We start from the raw sequence: 16,427 nt of genomic DNA on the forward strand, positions 1-16,427 counted from the left end.
TAAACCACAAGTGTGATAAAACTATGAATGAATGTATGAAAACCTCAGTTATAAGTTGTCATAATGTCCTCTTGTGTGACAGTGGTATCATTAAAAGACTGTTAGATCCTTAACTCTCAATAACAAACCTTTTTTTTTTTCCTTTTTCTTTTCTGTGTGTGAAAGTAATGTCACACAAAATCATTCTCTCTTCCCTTAAAGATGAAAATGAAAACATAGTTGAAGAAAACAACATTAAAAGAACTGTATGGGTCTCACTTCCAGCTTCAGTCTTTTAAACCTGTCAGATAATTCCACTCTTTGTAATTGAATTGTGTGGTTATTTACTTGAGGAGCTTAAGAGAACCAACAAACCAATAAAATAGCTATATCGAGTTTCTGGGCCTTTTCTGCTGACTGTCGACTTCCGAGGTAGCTTTTGCCTTGCTAAGCTCGTCTTGTCCATTCTCTTATTGGTGATCTGTCATGGTCAGCCCCTCCTCCTCTTTCCTGCACTTCACTGCCATTGTTCCAAAGGACATTTCTTTTGTCGACCTTGTAAAATATCAGCATGCTTCATCCACTGCGTTCACATTGAAATACCCCTGGTGTCTCCCTGCTGATGGTTTTTTTTGTTGTTTTTTTCCTTTTGTCCCCTAGTTTTGTAGGGGAATGATGGGGTAATGGGGTTGGAAAAATGACAGAGCATTGGGGATGGTCCATGCCAATGTTGGTCTGTTAAGACAGATGTTGTCCCGTGGGGTCAGGATTGCATTCATCTTCTGATCTTACTGCTCAGCACTTTTGAAAAAGTGCCATTAACCATTAAACCGTGTATTGTTCTTTATTCTTTGGATTTACTTCCTTTTTCTCCATCTTACAGCTGCCACCTTTGGGAAATAATCAACAAACAATCCACGAGCAATAGTTCCTTTAAAACTTTGGGGGTAACTTGGGATACAGAGTATATTTCTTGCTCAGATGAAATGCATTTTCGAGTGAGGTTAACATAAATAAATCCTGAGGTTGTTTTATGTTTCTTCTTTCAGCCATGCATCTTTTTGGATTAAACTGGCACCTGCAACCCATGCAGAGACAGATGTACCAGCTGTCAGAGGACAATACAAGTGGCCTACCTTTTCCTACTGACCTGAGCTTGCCACCGTTAGGCAACACAGGCTTGGAAATACCTGATCGCAGGGGAAAAGATGACAGTAAGTGTGATTTTTATAAAGATAACACATTCTTAGCCATTGATATTATCAGTTAATGCTGCTAAAAAAATTCAGCATGATTTGAGTTACTCTCAGTTGATTGTAGTAGGCTGTTGCATGCCACATCAGAAAAGAACAACATCGCACAAAAGGAAAAGTTTCTCAAATCTTAAAGTTCACAGATGACATTTTGGAGCTCAAGCAAGTTTGTAATTATTGTGTCGTCCAGTTTCACATTTTGATCACTCGTCTCCATGGTATGCAAAGGGATCTGCATTGTAATCCTATGAAAGTTGTTGTAAGTGGGAAAGTGTTATTTGTTCCTGGAGGGAGAAAATGGGACAGCTTAAGGGACTGAGTATCCAGGGGCTGGAGGGGGATTAGCCACTCTCTCCCGTTCAGAACGGATGTGATCCTTTCATCTCCTAGCCTGGGCTGCCTTTCCTGGCAGCCAAAGAAAGCATGTGCTCACCCCACGGTACCAACTGCTTGACTCGAGGAAAGTTTGCTCTGTTCCATTCATGAACAAATGGGCCAAGATTTAACAATGTGATTTGCCACTGGCAGACGACAATAGGTAGAAGATGGGGTCATTACCATATAGATGAATCCAGGAGTTGTCTTTTCCATTTAAAAGACAGCAGAAAGTTTGTTTAGCTAACAACAAGCATGACTACGGCTAAGCTTATACCCTACATGGCAGCTGTTGCAGATAGGAAATCGATACGCATAGTTTTCTAAATAAGTCTCAATCTGCAGTGCTGTCACCAGTAACAATGATGAGCTATCTTGTTTTATCAATGTGATGCAGATGTGCACAATGCTGAAATTCACTTTTGTTCCCTCTTTCAAAATCACTTCACTGTAAAAAGCTTACCAGCACAGACCAGATAGCCGAGTGTCACGCTAGGCGACGTGGCTCCTTGTCTGTTAGCAACTGTCGATAACCAACTGCTGAACTGAAGAAAGTGAGAATGACCTGACTGGGATGGTCGACCTGTCTGTCATAAACAGACGTGTTGTCATTGGAGCTTCCGTAGTGGTCACGCCTGAAGCGATTCTCATAGTGAAACACCGAGCGAAGTTAGAAAAAGATCAACAATAATTTATTTAACCATGAGGCCCATTATCACTGGTCTCGGCTTATGATTTATTTAAACAGCCTGATGAGTACACCATTAATGCGCTGCATAAATACACACACACACACCAACACGAGGAAAATGAGCCTGTGTATCATAACATTATGTAAAGCCAAGATCTGGGAGACGGGGAGTGTGACGTGTCTACTCTGATAAAACCCAGTGCCACTGATGGACTTTTGAGAAGACTGCCATCTGCCATGCCACGTGTAACCTAAAGCCGTGTCTGCCACCAAGTCCTGAGGGTAGTTTGTATGGACGTCTGCTTTAGTAGACGTGGCTACTGAAATTAGCTCCTCTACATGGGCAAACAGATGTTACCATTCCCACCGAGTCCAATATAAGGTGTATTATCGAGCATATGGACAGTTTTTGGCAGTCGATGTGCTTGTACAGGCAGAAGAGATCCCTCTCTACTATAATTACAATTTTCACTTTATTACCTTTACTTCAACTATAACTGTATTTTATCACAGTACTCAAACCATTTTATTTTTAAAAAATATGTTTGCACCATTTTCACACCATATGTCCATCACTATTTACTTTTAATGAACAATCTTTATGAAATGTATTAAAATTATAATTTTTTAAAAACAAAACAACAACAAAAACTTACTTTTAGAGCCAGCAACATCAATAAGATTTGCATATGATCCCAGGTTTAATGATAGAATGCTTTGAAATACTCGATGCTCTCTGGTGTTGAAACGTATTTCATAATTTCCTTTTAACTAGATTTTTTAGTTTATTTTGTTATTTCAGTGCAAATCAAGAACAAACATTTTGCATGACTAGAATTTTGTTCAAGGAGCAGACTGCTGCTCTGTCACCATATTTTTACTTTTGCACTCTCTTTTCTCCACTGGAATTGGGACTGGAATTTCTGGCAGTGGTCAGAGGGGTCATTCATTATATTTTTTCTCTAGCTGTCAGGGATGTGATTGAATATCTATGATATGGTCAGACTATCAGACTTCAGCAGACTGACTCCCTTTGCCCTCCACACGCTGGATTAATGGTGTGATCTCTTTGACCGATTTACTTTGTGTGCAATGCAGGCAAATTGGACAGCTTGTTCCCAGATGACAGCTATATAGATATGGGGGAGATTGACGTGGGGCGCAAGGTCGCTCAGCAAATTCCTCCTGGTATCTTCTGGAGGTCCCAGGTCTTCATTGATCATCCCATGTACCTGAAGTTTAATGTGTCCCTGAGCAAAGATGCCTTAGTGGGAATCTATGGAAGAAGAGGCCTACCTCCATCACACACACAGGTGGGAAATATTTGAATGTCACTGACACACTGTAATTTAGTTACTATCTATAATACTACTTATTATTATTATACTGTACTACATATCTATTGTATTTTGTGTGCTTATTTGTTGTATAAAGCAGAATAGAGTGTAAAATCAACATTTTTGGGAGAGCTTTAAGTTGACATATTACAGTGTTTTCTGTAACAAAATAGCATCAGTATTACCAATGTTTTGTTTTTACATTTTGCCACAGACAATAGAAAATGTTATTTGAAACAATTTACAATCATGTCTGCATAGTCTAAGGCTTCAGCTTCTTTTTCCATTTTTCCTCTGCCACAGAATATAAATTGGGATATTGTTTTAAAATATCTATCTAACCATGTAGGAGCGTGTCATGAATACACACCCATTCATAAATCTTTCTATTGTATTATGAATCACTTGCTTCGTTACAGAAAGGATTTATGGCAAATGTCTTTCGCGTCCAATATCCTCAGTGAATCTCACAAAGACACAGGGCTCAGGGACCAAGAAAGAGAAATTTTTCTATGCACTAATTTCCCATCTATGTGCAGCACAGAATCAGATATATCATGTTATTAATCATATGTGACTGCTTGGTTCACAGAGTTTAGATTTCCTCTGTAAATGTAAGTGTGGTTCAACAAATTGTTCATGGCATGATTTTTGTTTGCATAATGTCCACTGTGATTTATTTTTCACTCAAAAGATCATGTTTCTCTCTTTCCTCTATTTTTACTTCAAAGAAAGTAATCTGTAGTGGAGTTTTCGAGCTGTGACTGATTACACATAGAGTGGCAGATGAGTCGAGATTCCCTTCCTTATGTAGATGAAAATGAAACGCTGTCTCATTGGTATTCATTGAATCACTACTGATATGAAGCTAGTCGTTGCGGATGTTATTTGGTAAACACTAACTTTTAATTTTTTTCTCCCAGCGTCACTTTTTTCATTTTAATAGTTTTAAACAAGGCTTTCATAGAAGATAGGTCGACTATGAAATTATCACAGCCGATCCAGCCACGATGTGCCAAGACTTACTCAAACTCCTCTGGAAGGATGTTATTCATGCCGACCAAATGATGCTCTGCTATAAAGGGGGCTAAAAGCACTCAAGTCTCATATGTCACTCTAATGGCATGTCTGCGGTTCATCCATCAGTCTTTTTCACTTTCCGTGTGTCTGTCTGCAGTTTGACTTTGTAGAGCTTTTGGATGGGCGGCGGCTCCTGGCCCAGGACATCCATGGTCTGGAGGGAGCTGTGGCTATGCAGCGGAGCCTGGTACCCATCACCACACATGATACAGGCTTTATCCAGTACATGGACTCAGGCATTTGGCACCTGGCTATCTACAATGACGGAAAAGAAGCTGAAACTGTCTCCTTCTTCACCACCACCATAGGTAAGCGCTCTGGGCATGACCTGCTGCTGAAACCTGTAATAGCAATCCATATAATCCCTATAATACCAACCACTAGCACTCCACAGCAAACAGCCCAGACTTGGGCTGTTAGTCATAGACAGCTTTTGGCAGATTTCAATAGCCAAAGAAAGTGCAGGTTAATCAAGGTGAAGTTGAATATTACAAAAATCAGGACATCAGTGCTATCCTGCCATGCCCCTGAGTAGGGCATTGAGGGATCATAATGTCCTCATTAGCCTGAGTGGCTTCTGAGCAAATCAGGGGTCCAGCTTCTGGGATCCATTTGCATACAATTCAGAGTATGATTGTACCCTCCTGCTAGTGCCATTTTTGATCATGATTTGCTCCAATTTCCATCTACTTTCCATATATCAAAGTAGGAAAGATATTTCTCTCCTCTGACTCTCCTGTAACTCAGTGTGACACACTGCTGTGTTTCAGACATAAGTCCTTCTTTGTTGAGGTGATTTTGTTTTGTACGCTCCTCTTTGTTCTCCCTAAAGTGCCTTTGATTAGCACTGCTGTATCAAGCAAGGTGTGAGAGGGCCCGAGGTGTCGACTTTCACAGGGATGGCAGCTGGGAGCTGTTCTCACATGCTCTTTAATTAAAAGCTCCTGGGCCAGAGTCCATCTGTGACAGGGGCTGTGCCAGGCAGCAGATCGATGAGAGGCTGTCCTCAACACCAATGTAACATCAAGTGGAGACAGGCAAGAGATGCACTATGCCCCCCTGCTGTGCCAATAACAGCTGTAATTCAATACTTAATATATGATACGACACAAGGAGGGGGAGTCAGGCCAGCATGTTTACTTTTGCTTATTTCTTCTTGACAGGGTGTGCATGGAGGCCTCCTGTGGTTTGCAACAGAGAAAACACAACTAGATAGGCTATACTGTGCAATGGATCGGTATGGGGATAGGATGGGTTGGGGCAGAGTTTGTCAGAGCTAGAATTGTGTCTCTGTTCATTTGTATCGGAGCTGATCTGCACACAGGAGCTCAGAGGGAGGGAGAGGGGCCTTTTGTAAAATGGGTCACCGGTTAAGTGCCCTTCAGCAGAAATTGAATCTCACCAACTGCATGAATTGTATTGAGCCGTGGAGGAATAGAGTTGACCTTCAAATAGAGCCGCCCAGGTATAGAAATATGTGAACAATATCCTGAACTGGCACACTGAGAGACACACCCAGCATTGTTTATAAGACACCTACAGTAAAATTATTTTAATGTTTCTGACATTGTTGGTAGGAAAAATGTCTTATTTTGCTATCAGGGAGGCATCTTGTGCTCTTCACATGTATTATATGGAAGGTGCACATGGCTATGCCATAATGCATCTGCGGGGATGGAGTGTCCCTGTCTTTAATCTGGGCTGCTCCTCATTACTTGGCTGTGGCTCCATGGCAATGTGAAATGTGTCCTACTGAATGTTTTGTATCACAGCCCTCTGGAGCATGAAGCCATTTGTCCCTGCTGCCTGGTGCCAGACATGCTTCAACCCAGGCACGGCCTCCTATGCAGAGTAGCAATTCAAAAGGAAGCAAAGACCCAGCACCAATGTCTTACTCTATATCCTGTCTTACTGTGTAGCAGAGGCTGCCTTTGTACACAACCACCCATCATTCAAAGGTGCTGAGCATCCTCTGAGAGCATGGAGAGGCGCTGATTAAACCTGCCTACTGCACGCAACTCTGTCCTCACCGACTGGAGAGACTCACACAATAGTTAGCTCCCCAGATATGAAGGGTAATGAATTTCAATGAAGCTCTGCTTGAATCCATGATTTATGCGTTGGCCTATGTCGAGTGTGTGGCTAAGAGATATTCATGGTCTCCCTTCCCTGCTCTCAGAGGAAACACAGGCAATAGACATGAGAAGTGCAGAGTTTACTAAATTGCGTATGCATTCAGAATGGGAGACTGTAGTTCATTATTAGTCAATTAAGCATGTTTGATTTGACAATGTGTTATTCACCAAAGTAACAGAATAAGATTGAGAAGATAAGATTATCAGAGTTGAAAACCTGACTATAGTGTCGGATGAGCAATAAAATACAACCCTGCTTAGCTGTAGCTGCTTTTTGTTCCTACATGAGCTGCAACATTCAAGCAAGGAATCTTTCCTGCATAATTGCACTTCTGGGAGAAATTTCGTATGGCAAGAATGCACACATACCACTCCTCATTTTCCTATCTGTTACCCGCCACCCCACCCACACACACTGCTGGCTTCCCTAGCTTTAAGCAAAAAAAAAAAGCCCAGGTACCCTAATGTAGTTAGATTTTCTTGCTGGAATCCATCAACCCCCCCCCCCCAAAAAAAAAGATGATTTGCCTCTACCATGCCTGAGGATAGTCTCCCTTGCATTCCTTCACTAACCCAACATGGCAAAGGCAAGCCTGCAGCACAGCAGAGAACATCAGCAACGTTTTCTACTCGCTGCCTACCCCTCTCTCCTTTCACTGTATCCCTGGTCTGCCTCGGTCTCTTTCTCCATCTCTCTCTCTTTGTCTTTTCTCTCTGTCTTGCGTTGCATCCTCAGTGATGATTGACTCTCCAGAGTAAAGGGAAGCTGAATCCATGGCTCACATTTCTAGCCCTTTGTGAAGCACAAGAGATTCTTTGTTCAGTAAGTTTTGCCTTACAGCTTCTGCTGCCTGAAGGCAATGGACAAGACTGAATATTTTTCAGCACCATTTCAGGCTTAATTCAGTGAGTACCATGTTTCAGAATGCTGCTGTTGAGTACCTCAGAGATAATTGATCCCTCTTATTCCTAATAAAAACAAGGTTGTAGAAATAATTATTTTGGGAATTTGTTTGATTTAGTTAGAGAGATTAATAGAGGAGATGATGGAGAGTGTTGTGCATGCTCTACTGATTGCATCAAACAATACCCTCAGTTTGCTAGATAACAAATAAAGGTACAGTAATATAGCTGCACAATAAGCTGCACAGTCAAGTTACTAGTAATTACATTGTATGCAGTACATACAATACCTAAATATGAATTGCATACATACTTTGAACATCTATGGGTTTCTCTCTAAAATAGCACATGGGTCTGAAGCCAGCGCTGTAATGGCTTTTAAGCAGGTACTTTAGGAAACATGTTTCTACCAGAATGTCCTCATCACAGCTAAACCCTTTCAATATGTCATCAGAGCTAAATTATTTCAATATGTCATCAATATGTCATGTCTCTGATCGTTTCTACATCAGAGATAACTTGTTATACTGCTGACACTAAACACCAAAACTCAAGCATTTTAAATTTTTTTTTTGTTTGTTTTTTACAGAGGTTTGCATTTGTCTCACAGGCTACTCCTTTATCAATAGTTTGATAAAAGACAGTATACCATTGTGTCTTACAGCTTTTTGGTTGTACCGGCTACAAATCAGCCCTGTAACCCTGAATGAGTCACTGACTGACTGACTGACTTGTGGAGTGATTGGTCGGCCTACCCAGTGTTAGAGTTTTCCCCTGAGCACAGTCCTAAAATAAGTTTAAAAAACACACATTTTCCAGCTGAAGCGTCTCAAGGAGGCTCCGACATTGACAGGAGCTCCAACCTGCAGACACAAGTCAGCTTTCAGTAACTGTATTTGGCCTTCAATCAATTTTTGGCAGGTGAAAACTGTTCGTTATTTTATAGGCGTATGTAACCCTCCCATAAATAATGTCTTTTATGGTCTTGTCTCCAAATAGTGGGCATAAACAATAATATAAGATGTACAAAACACATCCAAACATGGGAAGCAAATACTACGTAGGGCCCAGATCAGATAAAACACAACGCAGAGTCACGAGGATCATTGCAAAAGTGATCATTTCTTTATTGAAAACACACCCATAAATCACATTCATTATAGTCTAATTTATAATTGCGGACGTACAGTTGTATGTAAATGAATATTATGACCGTTTTAGCGCTACCGCTCAACGGGCTGCTGTGCACGCTCCCGCGGCCAGAAATTAGATTCTGGCAGACGATCACTCTTTCACACGACACCGTTCCTGTATTTCTATGTAGGCTTGCAAACACATGAACAGCACTTGCATCGCAGCCGCAATTTCCTCCATCTTGGTCGTCTCTTCCTCCTTCTTCGTTTTCTTCTTCTTCTTCTTCTTCGTTTCCGACGGGCTAGATGCCTTGCGGCATGTTGCTGCCTCTCACTGGTGAATCATGGAAGTGCTTCAAAGGCGCACGCTGGCTACGTTATACAGTGACGTAATCGCGTGGCTCCTTGCCAGCTCTTTGCCGGTAGAAAAACAACAGGTTCGTAAGAGTTGCTCGGGTTAACACCAACTGAGCACTGGCTGTAGCACCAGCTCCGAGCCAGCTCCGGCTCTAGCTCAGTGGAAAAGGGGTAAAAGAGACACGACAGATCAATTTTACCAGCCTATACAGCAGCTAGCACCTAGTTAACATGGCTAGCATCATTAGCATAGCCATGCCATGCTGTGTGTAGCTATTAGACTGTATATGTCTGGTCTCCAGTTTTGTCTTTAAATTGTTTTTTGTTTTATTGTTTGTTGTTTTTTTCTCTCATTTTTTTAATTTAGTCATTTGTCTTATTATCAGCTTGTCAATCAAATAACTGTAAAGTACTTTGAACTACACTAGTCTGTATGAAGGTGCTATATAAATAACATTTGATTGATTGATTGATTGATTGATTGATTGATTGTATAAAGTGAATGTAGCCGTGGGCAGATGACAGGTGTGTTTATGGTGTTTGTGTGCTACTTCAGTACACTTTATTAAAAAATATTGCTTGGACCACTGCAGAAAACTGCAGATGAACATTTAATACCCATGAATTAATATTGTAGACACTAGCACTGACTATCCCTGTAGCAATTTGGGCACAATTATGCACATTGACCATACACAGTCCAGCCATATACTTGGTTTTGACCTAATCTTGATGTAATAGCTGTTCTGTGTATATGTGTATATAGTGAGGTATCTGTTATTGGTATCTGTGGCAAAATCATACAACTGTCTGATTTGAGCCCAGCTAGATTTAGATTAGATGCAAGGAAATCTCTTGCATATCCAAGAGAAATTTGAATTTCATTTACTTAGTTTTATTTTTTATACAGATCAAGTTGACCCAGTAGATAATATAATACAAGAACATATTGAACTACAACAGCAATCACTGGCTTACTTTGAGGCAGATGTAAATGGAAAATGGATCTTAATTTTCTATGTTAACAAACAAGAGGTCAAACCAAAAAGAGAGATGAAAACAGAAAAAAAAAAATAGTTCTTACATAGACCGCAAACTGCAGGTAAATCAAGTTGTAGCATTGTGATGGATGGTCAAAGCAGCATAACAAAGTAGTCTGTCTGGCTTACTCTTTGTTTCTGAAAATAAATATGGCACACTGAAAATCAGACCATAGAAGAAAATATGATACTCTAACCTTACCCCTGGCAGTTTGGAAATACAGGTTCCAGTGTTGTTGACACTTTGAATCACCCGGTTGCAGTGTGCCATAAAAGCGTCAAATTGGTTTTCTCAAATGATGCGTGTCACTTATCAAATACTTATGAAAATGCATTTGCCCAGATCAGAACTTGTTTACTCTTTAAGCAAATTCTCTCATTTGGTTAAAACATTAGTAACTCTCAAAAATGTTTTGCAGTGGAATATAAAGGTGGATAAGATCGGAGCCTGTGCTCATCACTGTCATTAGCATAGGGATAATAATCAACACAGAGAAAGCGAGTGGGAGGAAAATTGTTTTTCAAACCACATTACTCAGAAACGCTCTTGATTGCTCTTTTTCAGACTCTATTGATGACTGTCCCAGTAACTGCTTTGGGAACGGTGACTGTGTGGCTGGAACATGCCGCTGCTTTTTGGGATTCAAAGGACCTGACTGTGGGCGAGGTGAGTCACTCCCTTGGTCATTATTTCTTTATTGGTCTCATCATTCACATACATACTGTCATATATAGGGTTCTGATGAAATTACATTTATGGTGTCACCAGAACTAAGCACTTTTGATGCAATTACATTAAATTGAACTTCAGATCATTCTTATTTAATTAAGCAGTAGTACTCCATATCATTCATTTTTACCTTTATCTCTCCGGATGGAATATTGTGTTACATACAGAGGAACCTTTGAATAACAGTACAGAGGAGGCATCTTTAGATTATATTGCTGGTATTGAGCCATTCCTTCAAACCAAGGATTTTTTTTCACTAAATTAGAATAACAAAAAACTAAGTTTAGGCAATATGTCAAAATGATAGCAGTTTGTTTTGTTTACATCTTTGTACATACTGCCATCTGTTATGCATGTGGTGATCAGCACCATACAGTATGTGCCACTTGTTATTTCAGTCTTTATTTTCAATACTGCCTGAAACTATTACATTTTTATTTTTTATTTATTTTATGTTTTTATGGTTGTTTTTGCACTGTATGCCAAATTGCAGTAGTTTGTGTGACTTATTGTAGACCATAAAGGAAACCTTTTAATGTTTTGGTCAGAGCCTCATTGTCACTTTGAGGCTTTACCACACACACTATTCTTTGAAGCTATGGTTGGAGGGGTCCATTCAAATGGATGTATGCTGTCTGCTCTTTTCAAAGCTTCCTGTCCAGTGCTATGCAGTGGGAATGGTCAATACCTTAAAGGTCGCTGCATGTGTCACAGCGGCTGGAAGGGCTCCGAGTGTGACGTTCCCACCAACCAGTGCATCGACATCACATGCAGTAGCCATGGAACTTGTATCGTGGGAACGTGTATCTGCAATCCAGGCTACAAAGGGGAAAACTGTGAAGAAGGTGATTGTTTTATTAAGTTATGGTAATGCACTGTAACCTTATAAAATCCTATGTTATGTTGCTGCTATAACCACCATCTTAGTATGTTGGTGCTTTACATTTTAAAAGTATACTCATTGTGGGAATGGCTTTACGTTGGTATGGCTTATTTCAGAGTCTGTAAAGAAAGGAGATCAACTATGAAAAGCGCTGTAGCCATAACCCTTAAGAATATGCAACCTAGGTGACTTACACTAAATAAGTCATTGATAAAATACATTGTGTTACTCAACAGTCCATTTATTGTCTGAAATTAAGACACAGAGTCTGATGTTAATCTGTTAGGAGCTCCGCATTCATGATGCTGGATGAGGCTTGACCAGATAAGATTGAGGGTGCCATTGTGTATGTCAGCTCTTGAAGGCTCTCATTTCAAGATGAAAAATGGACCCTGGGAGTTTGATAAATGGGGGTTCGTGACATCCATAGGTCCCCATTCTATTTTGGGTGGAGTGCTAGCCATAAGGAGTGGAGGCGAATGTGGACAAGGGCCCTTTAACATTTTTACCTTTCTTCAGTGCGACCTTCAGGCACGATGATTAATTGCCAGAAGAGACTTTCTTGTCAGTTAGCCTCTGATCTTTGTGCCTTGTTCCCAAACCATCTGCTAAGAGGCGAGAGATCCTGTTTGTCTTACTATAACGGCCTTTATGCTCGTTTATGTCATGGTAAAGGGGAGCTGCCATGGCACGGCCCGCTGCTCTCAGTGGCCAGACATTGCTCCTGCCTGGCGCCCATTTGCCATCTATGTGTCCCATGTAGGTTTTGTCTAGTAGAAAGAAAGTTATTATTGTGCCTTACAAACTGAACATCCATTTAACAACATGTCAAGGGAAAAGATGCTACAGAAACAGTTTTAATTTTATATTTGCATACTAATTGAAGTGATACAGTGTTGTTAACAACAAAAAATATGCAGCAGGGGAAAGCCAGTGCAAAGCTTCCTCAGTCAGTGATCTTCAAACAGTCTGTAATCTAGATTTGAGCATGATCTCTCGCCTAAGAAGTCCAGCGGTTGCCAGGGGCTTTTCTTGCTTTACCCTGTCTTTCCTTTTACATTCTGCTAATGTGGGTTTTGGTTTATGCAGCTTTGAACTTCTCATCATCATGGCTTTCTTTTCTGTTTTAGAAAAATGCTCCTATTAAAGCACCTTGCCTCTTTGGGAGGAATTTTCATTATGACATGATGGGAAAGTGCCAGCAGGAGCGTGGGCAGTACCGGTGGGTTGGTGCCATAAGCCCCAGTGTGTAAAGAGCCACTTAATTAGTAAACCTCGTCTATGGTTTTAGAGAAAGTGGGCCTTCTCACATAATTTTTGTGTTCACTCTGCAGTTGTCATGCTACTCAGGCTGAAATAGAGATGCTAGGTTGCCTTTGAAAGGGGAAAACAGCAGGTGACCAGTGTGTCTGACATTGTCTCTTTGGAACCCTTTTTAGTGGACTGCCTGGACCCTACATGCTCAGGCCGAGGGGTGTGTGTCCAGGGAGAGTGCCACTGCTTTGTGGGGTGGGGCGGGCCAGGATGCGAGAGCCCCAGGGCCTCCTGCATGGACCAGTGCTCTGGACATGGAGCGTTCCTGGCAGAAGCCGGAACCTGCAGCTGTGATCCCAACTGGACGGGCCATGCCTGCTCTACAGGTGAGTGTTTCCCTCAGATGAGAGTAAACATTGGCAGAATTCCTTTTCCACCGGTCCATGCTGTTTGAGCTCTGATTCCCAAATAGAGTCAAGTCATTGCATTCCCAGGAAATATTTGATGGGATAAATTATTATCGAGAGGTTGTTTTTTTTAATTTTAGTTACCAAACGGCATCCCCGAGTGACTAAACAAGGTTGTAGTAGTTTCAATCTCAATCTAAGCATCCCAAGATAGTGATACACTATTTTATATATTGCTGTATTAGGGTTAAACTAATATTGACTTTTGAAAGCTGTGTCTTGTCAACAATAAGATTTTGTTTTCAGTACAGTGAAAACAGCATTTATACTACATATTTACACATAAATAAAGTGATTATGAAAGGAAACATAATATAATATAATGTAATATAATATAATAAGACAGCTGGTGCAGGTTTCACAGTTTTTATGTAGCTTTGTACCCTCAGTCACAACTTATATGTACCTTGTAATTTGCAGTTATACATGTCTCAATTATGTGATCTCTCGAACGTATCAATCTTTAACTACTCACAAATAGTCCCCACAGTCACTGAATAGTTTAAAGTCTCTAATGGCATTTCCTGGCATTCAATATGTGCGACATTAGTTTAATACCTCAGTTTACAATAAACAGCAACATGTGATAACCTTGACACCTCTGTCATCCGTCTCATACCATCTTTGCTGAAATGTATTTCACTGCCTGATTCAATGCAACTTTGGTAATTGCTAGGCTCCTCACAGAAGTAAACATTTCTGATTATGTTAAAAGAAAATTTCTCTCAAGAAAATTTCAATTATTCATACAATTTTTATCATCAGTTGGAGGTTCGCAGCTTGCAATAAAACTGTTTGATTTTCCTCGAAATATGTTTATTTTACGAATGATTTCAAGTTCAAACTCCACATGGGTAGTTTAAACCCCAAAAAAGAGTAAAACATGCACATTAGAGATACTGTCAGAGGCATGATCTAATGCAAGTTAATACTGGCTTTCACATTGGCACAAGACTCACAGCTCATGATAGTTGTTTCTGCTCTGGAGGATTGTTCCCATTGTGTTCATTTTGTCCATGGGGAATGTTCTCCCTTGGTATTCAAGAATAAGATACAGTTTTAAAGCTCGAATATACCATCTTGGGGCTCTAAAGATGAAAAATAGTTCTGCACAATTTAGGTTGAGCTCTGACAGCAAACTGTCTGCTCACATTTACTGAAGAAGAATTTTACTGAAAAACCTCTGTGAACTCAGTGGTGGATTGTTAAAGGGCTGTCAAATGTAGGCATTAATATCACTGACTTTCACTGCATGCAGATGCAAAACTCTCAGAAAAAGGGTTTTCTTTTTACTGTAAAGCCTGCTAAAGAATTTCACATTTTTCCTAACATATAAATGTTCATATGAGACACTATTTATGTTTTATGGTAATTTGCTGACAGATTAAAGCTTCAGATTGCTCCATTTCAACAGACTTCTGATGTGTTGATAATCAGTGCATCGGCTCTGTTTTTGTTGAGACTGATACAGTTGCAGGCTTTGGCTGCTTTCATTTAGACAACATAATTTGTATTCTTACCAAATATTTCTGAAATGAGAATTTTAGTCTAGCAGTCACTTGGATCCATGAATCCCTTTATATTCCAAGCAGACACAATGACCTATTAGGTAATCCCAGGGATTTTGAGGGGAAATGGGCAGTTAGTCTGAGTTTGCCTCACAGAGAAAGAGCTCTGTAAATGATGATGAGTTGGCTCTTTATCCTCCTTTATCCTGTTCATTGTAAAGCTTTCTGTGGTCTAATACAACACTAAGCTTGGTGGTGGGGTAGTATAGCTAGCAGCCTATAACCTTGCAGACGGGGAGAAGAAAAAGATGGAAAGCTTTCAATAAATCTTTCAACATTCTTTAATCTCTCCTCCCCAATACTTTATAGACACACAACCATTTTCTCATGTGGCTTTGGCACAGTACAACCTGGGTGTGCACAGTTGGTAGTAATGTTGTTACCAGCTATAAAACAATGCCTGAGGTTTTATGTGCTTTAATATGTGTGTTTTTATGCCATTTTTGCCATTTCCCCACCCAGAGGAAGGTTTGTTTACACAGTCCTTTAGTGCAAATGGTAACGGCCATCGTGGGGATGGGGGTATTTCTCACTGTGGACTCCTCTGGCCACGGATAATGAGGGTTTGCCTGCAGGCAGTAATTGCATCTTTATCATGTTAAAGGTTTCTTCTTTGTTCCAAGTGAACAGTTGTCTCACAGTCAGTTTTAGTCTGTTTTCTCAGACCAGGATATGTTCAAAAAATTCTGAGAAAAGAAATGGTAAGGTCAGTTTGGGGTTTTGCATAAACTTTTTTTTTTTTTTTTTTTTTTTTTACATGTGTGCTAATGAGATCCCTCAAGATGTTCATTATTTTCCATAGCACCTCTTATTTATTATTCTTCTCTATGTATATTGTTTTTAGAGGATATAGCAGACACAGTTCCACATTGATTCATGAGAAAACGTCTGTGACATGTGACATTTTGTGTCTGCATGTGTGCATACATGAGTGTTTTTAGTTGGCATAAGGGGCACTGATTCAAATGCCACTAGCATATTGTACCTCTAAATATATGATATACAATTAGAATTTGCATAGTTAAATAAATACTGAGCTGTAATGAGAATTTTTTTTAAGGGGTTTTGAGCTGCTAATGTCATGTTATGGTTTGTGGCTGAAAATACCACTTAAATTTAATTTGTAGTAATGGCAAAATAGACACTGTAAAGGGAGTAATTGACTTATTAAAAGATTTTACCTCCAGTTTGGTCCCCTGTGGTCATATTTGAATTGGCTTGGCTAATAAGGCAGGAATACAT

At 40.1% G+C, this 16,427-nt stretch overlaps 1 protein-coding gene across 6 annotated transcripts in view; it reads left to right on the forward strand.

Annotated features, from left to right (window-relative positions):
- Nucleotides 1–16,427, forward strand: part of tenm4 (teneurin transmembrane protein 4) — a 123,948-nt gene that overhangs the window by 50,924 nt on the left and 56,597 nt on the right. For 4 of the 6 annotated variants that reach the window (XM_062418930.1, XM_062418931.1, XM_062418932.1 and 1 more), the window contains 6 exons: nucleotides 1,029–1,157; nucleotides 3,397–3,611; nucleotides 4,813–5,023; nucleotides 10,849–10,950; nucleotides 11,664–11,858; nucleotides 13,336–13,536. In XM_062418930.1, the coding sequence (XP_062274914.1) occupies nucleotides 1,029–1,157; nucleotides 3,397–3,611; nucleotides 4,813–5,023; nucleotides 10,849–10,950; nucleotides 11,664–11,858; nucleotides 13,336–13,536 (1,053 nt within the window). Of the gene's footprint in view, nucleotides 1–1,028; nucleotides 1,200–3,396; nucleotides 3,612–4,812; nucleotides 5,024–10,848; nucleotides 10,951–11,663; nucleotides 11,859–13,335; nucleotides 13,537–16,427 lie in introns of all 6 variants that reach the window. The other 2 variants (XM_062418929.1, XM_062418928.1) reach the window with 2 other exon arrangements.

Source organism: Scomber scombrus, chromosome 5 (genome assembly GCF_963691925.1).
Source record: "Scomber scombrus chromosome 5, fScoSco1.1, whole genome shotgun sequence".
Lineage (NCBI taxonomy): Eukaryota > Metazoa > Chordata > Actinopteri > Scombriformes > Scombridae > Scomber > Scomber scombrus.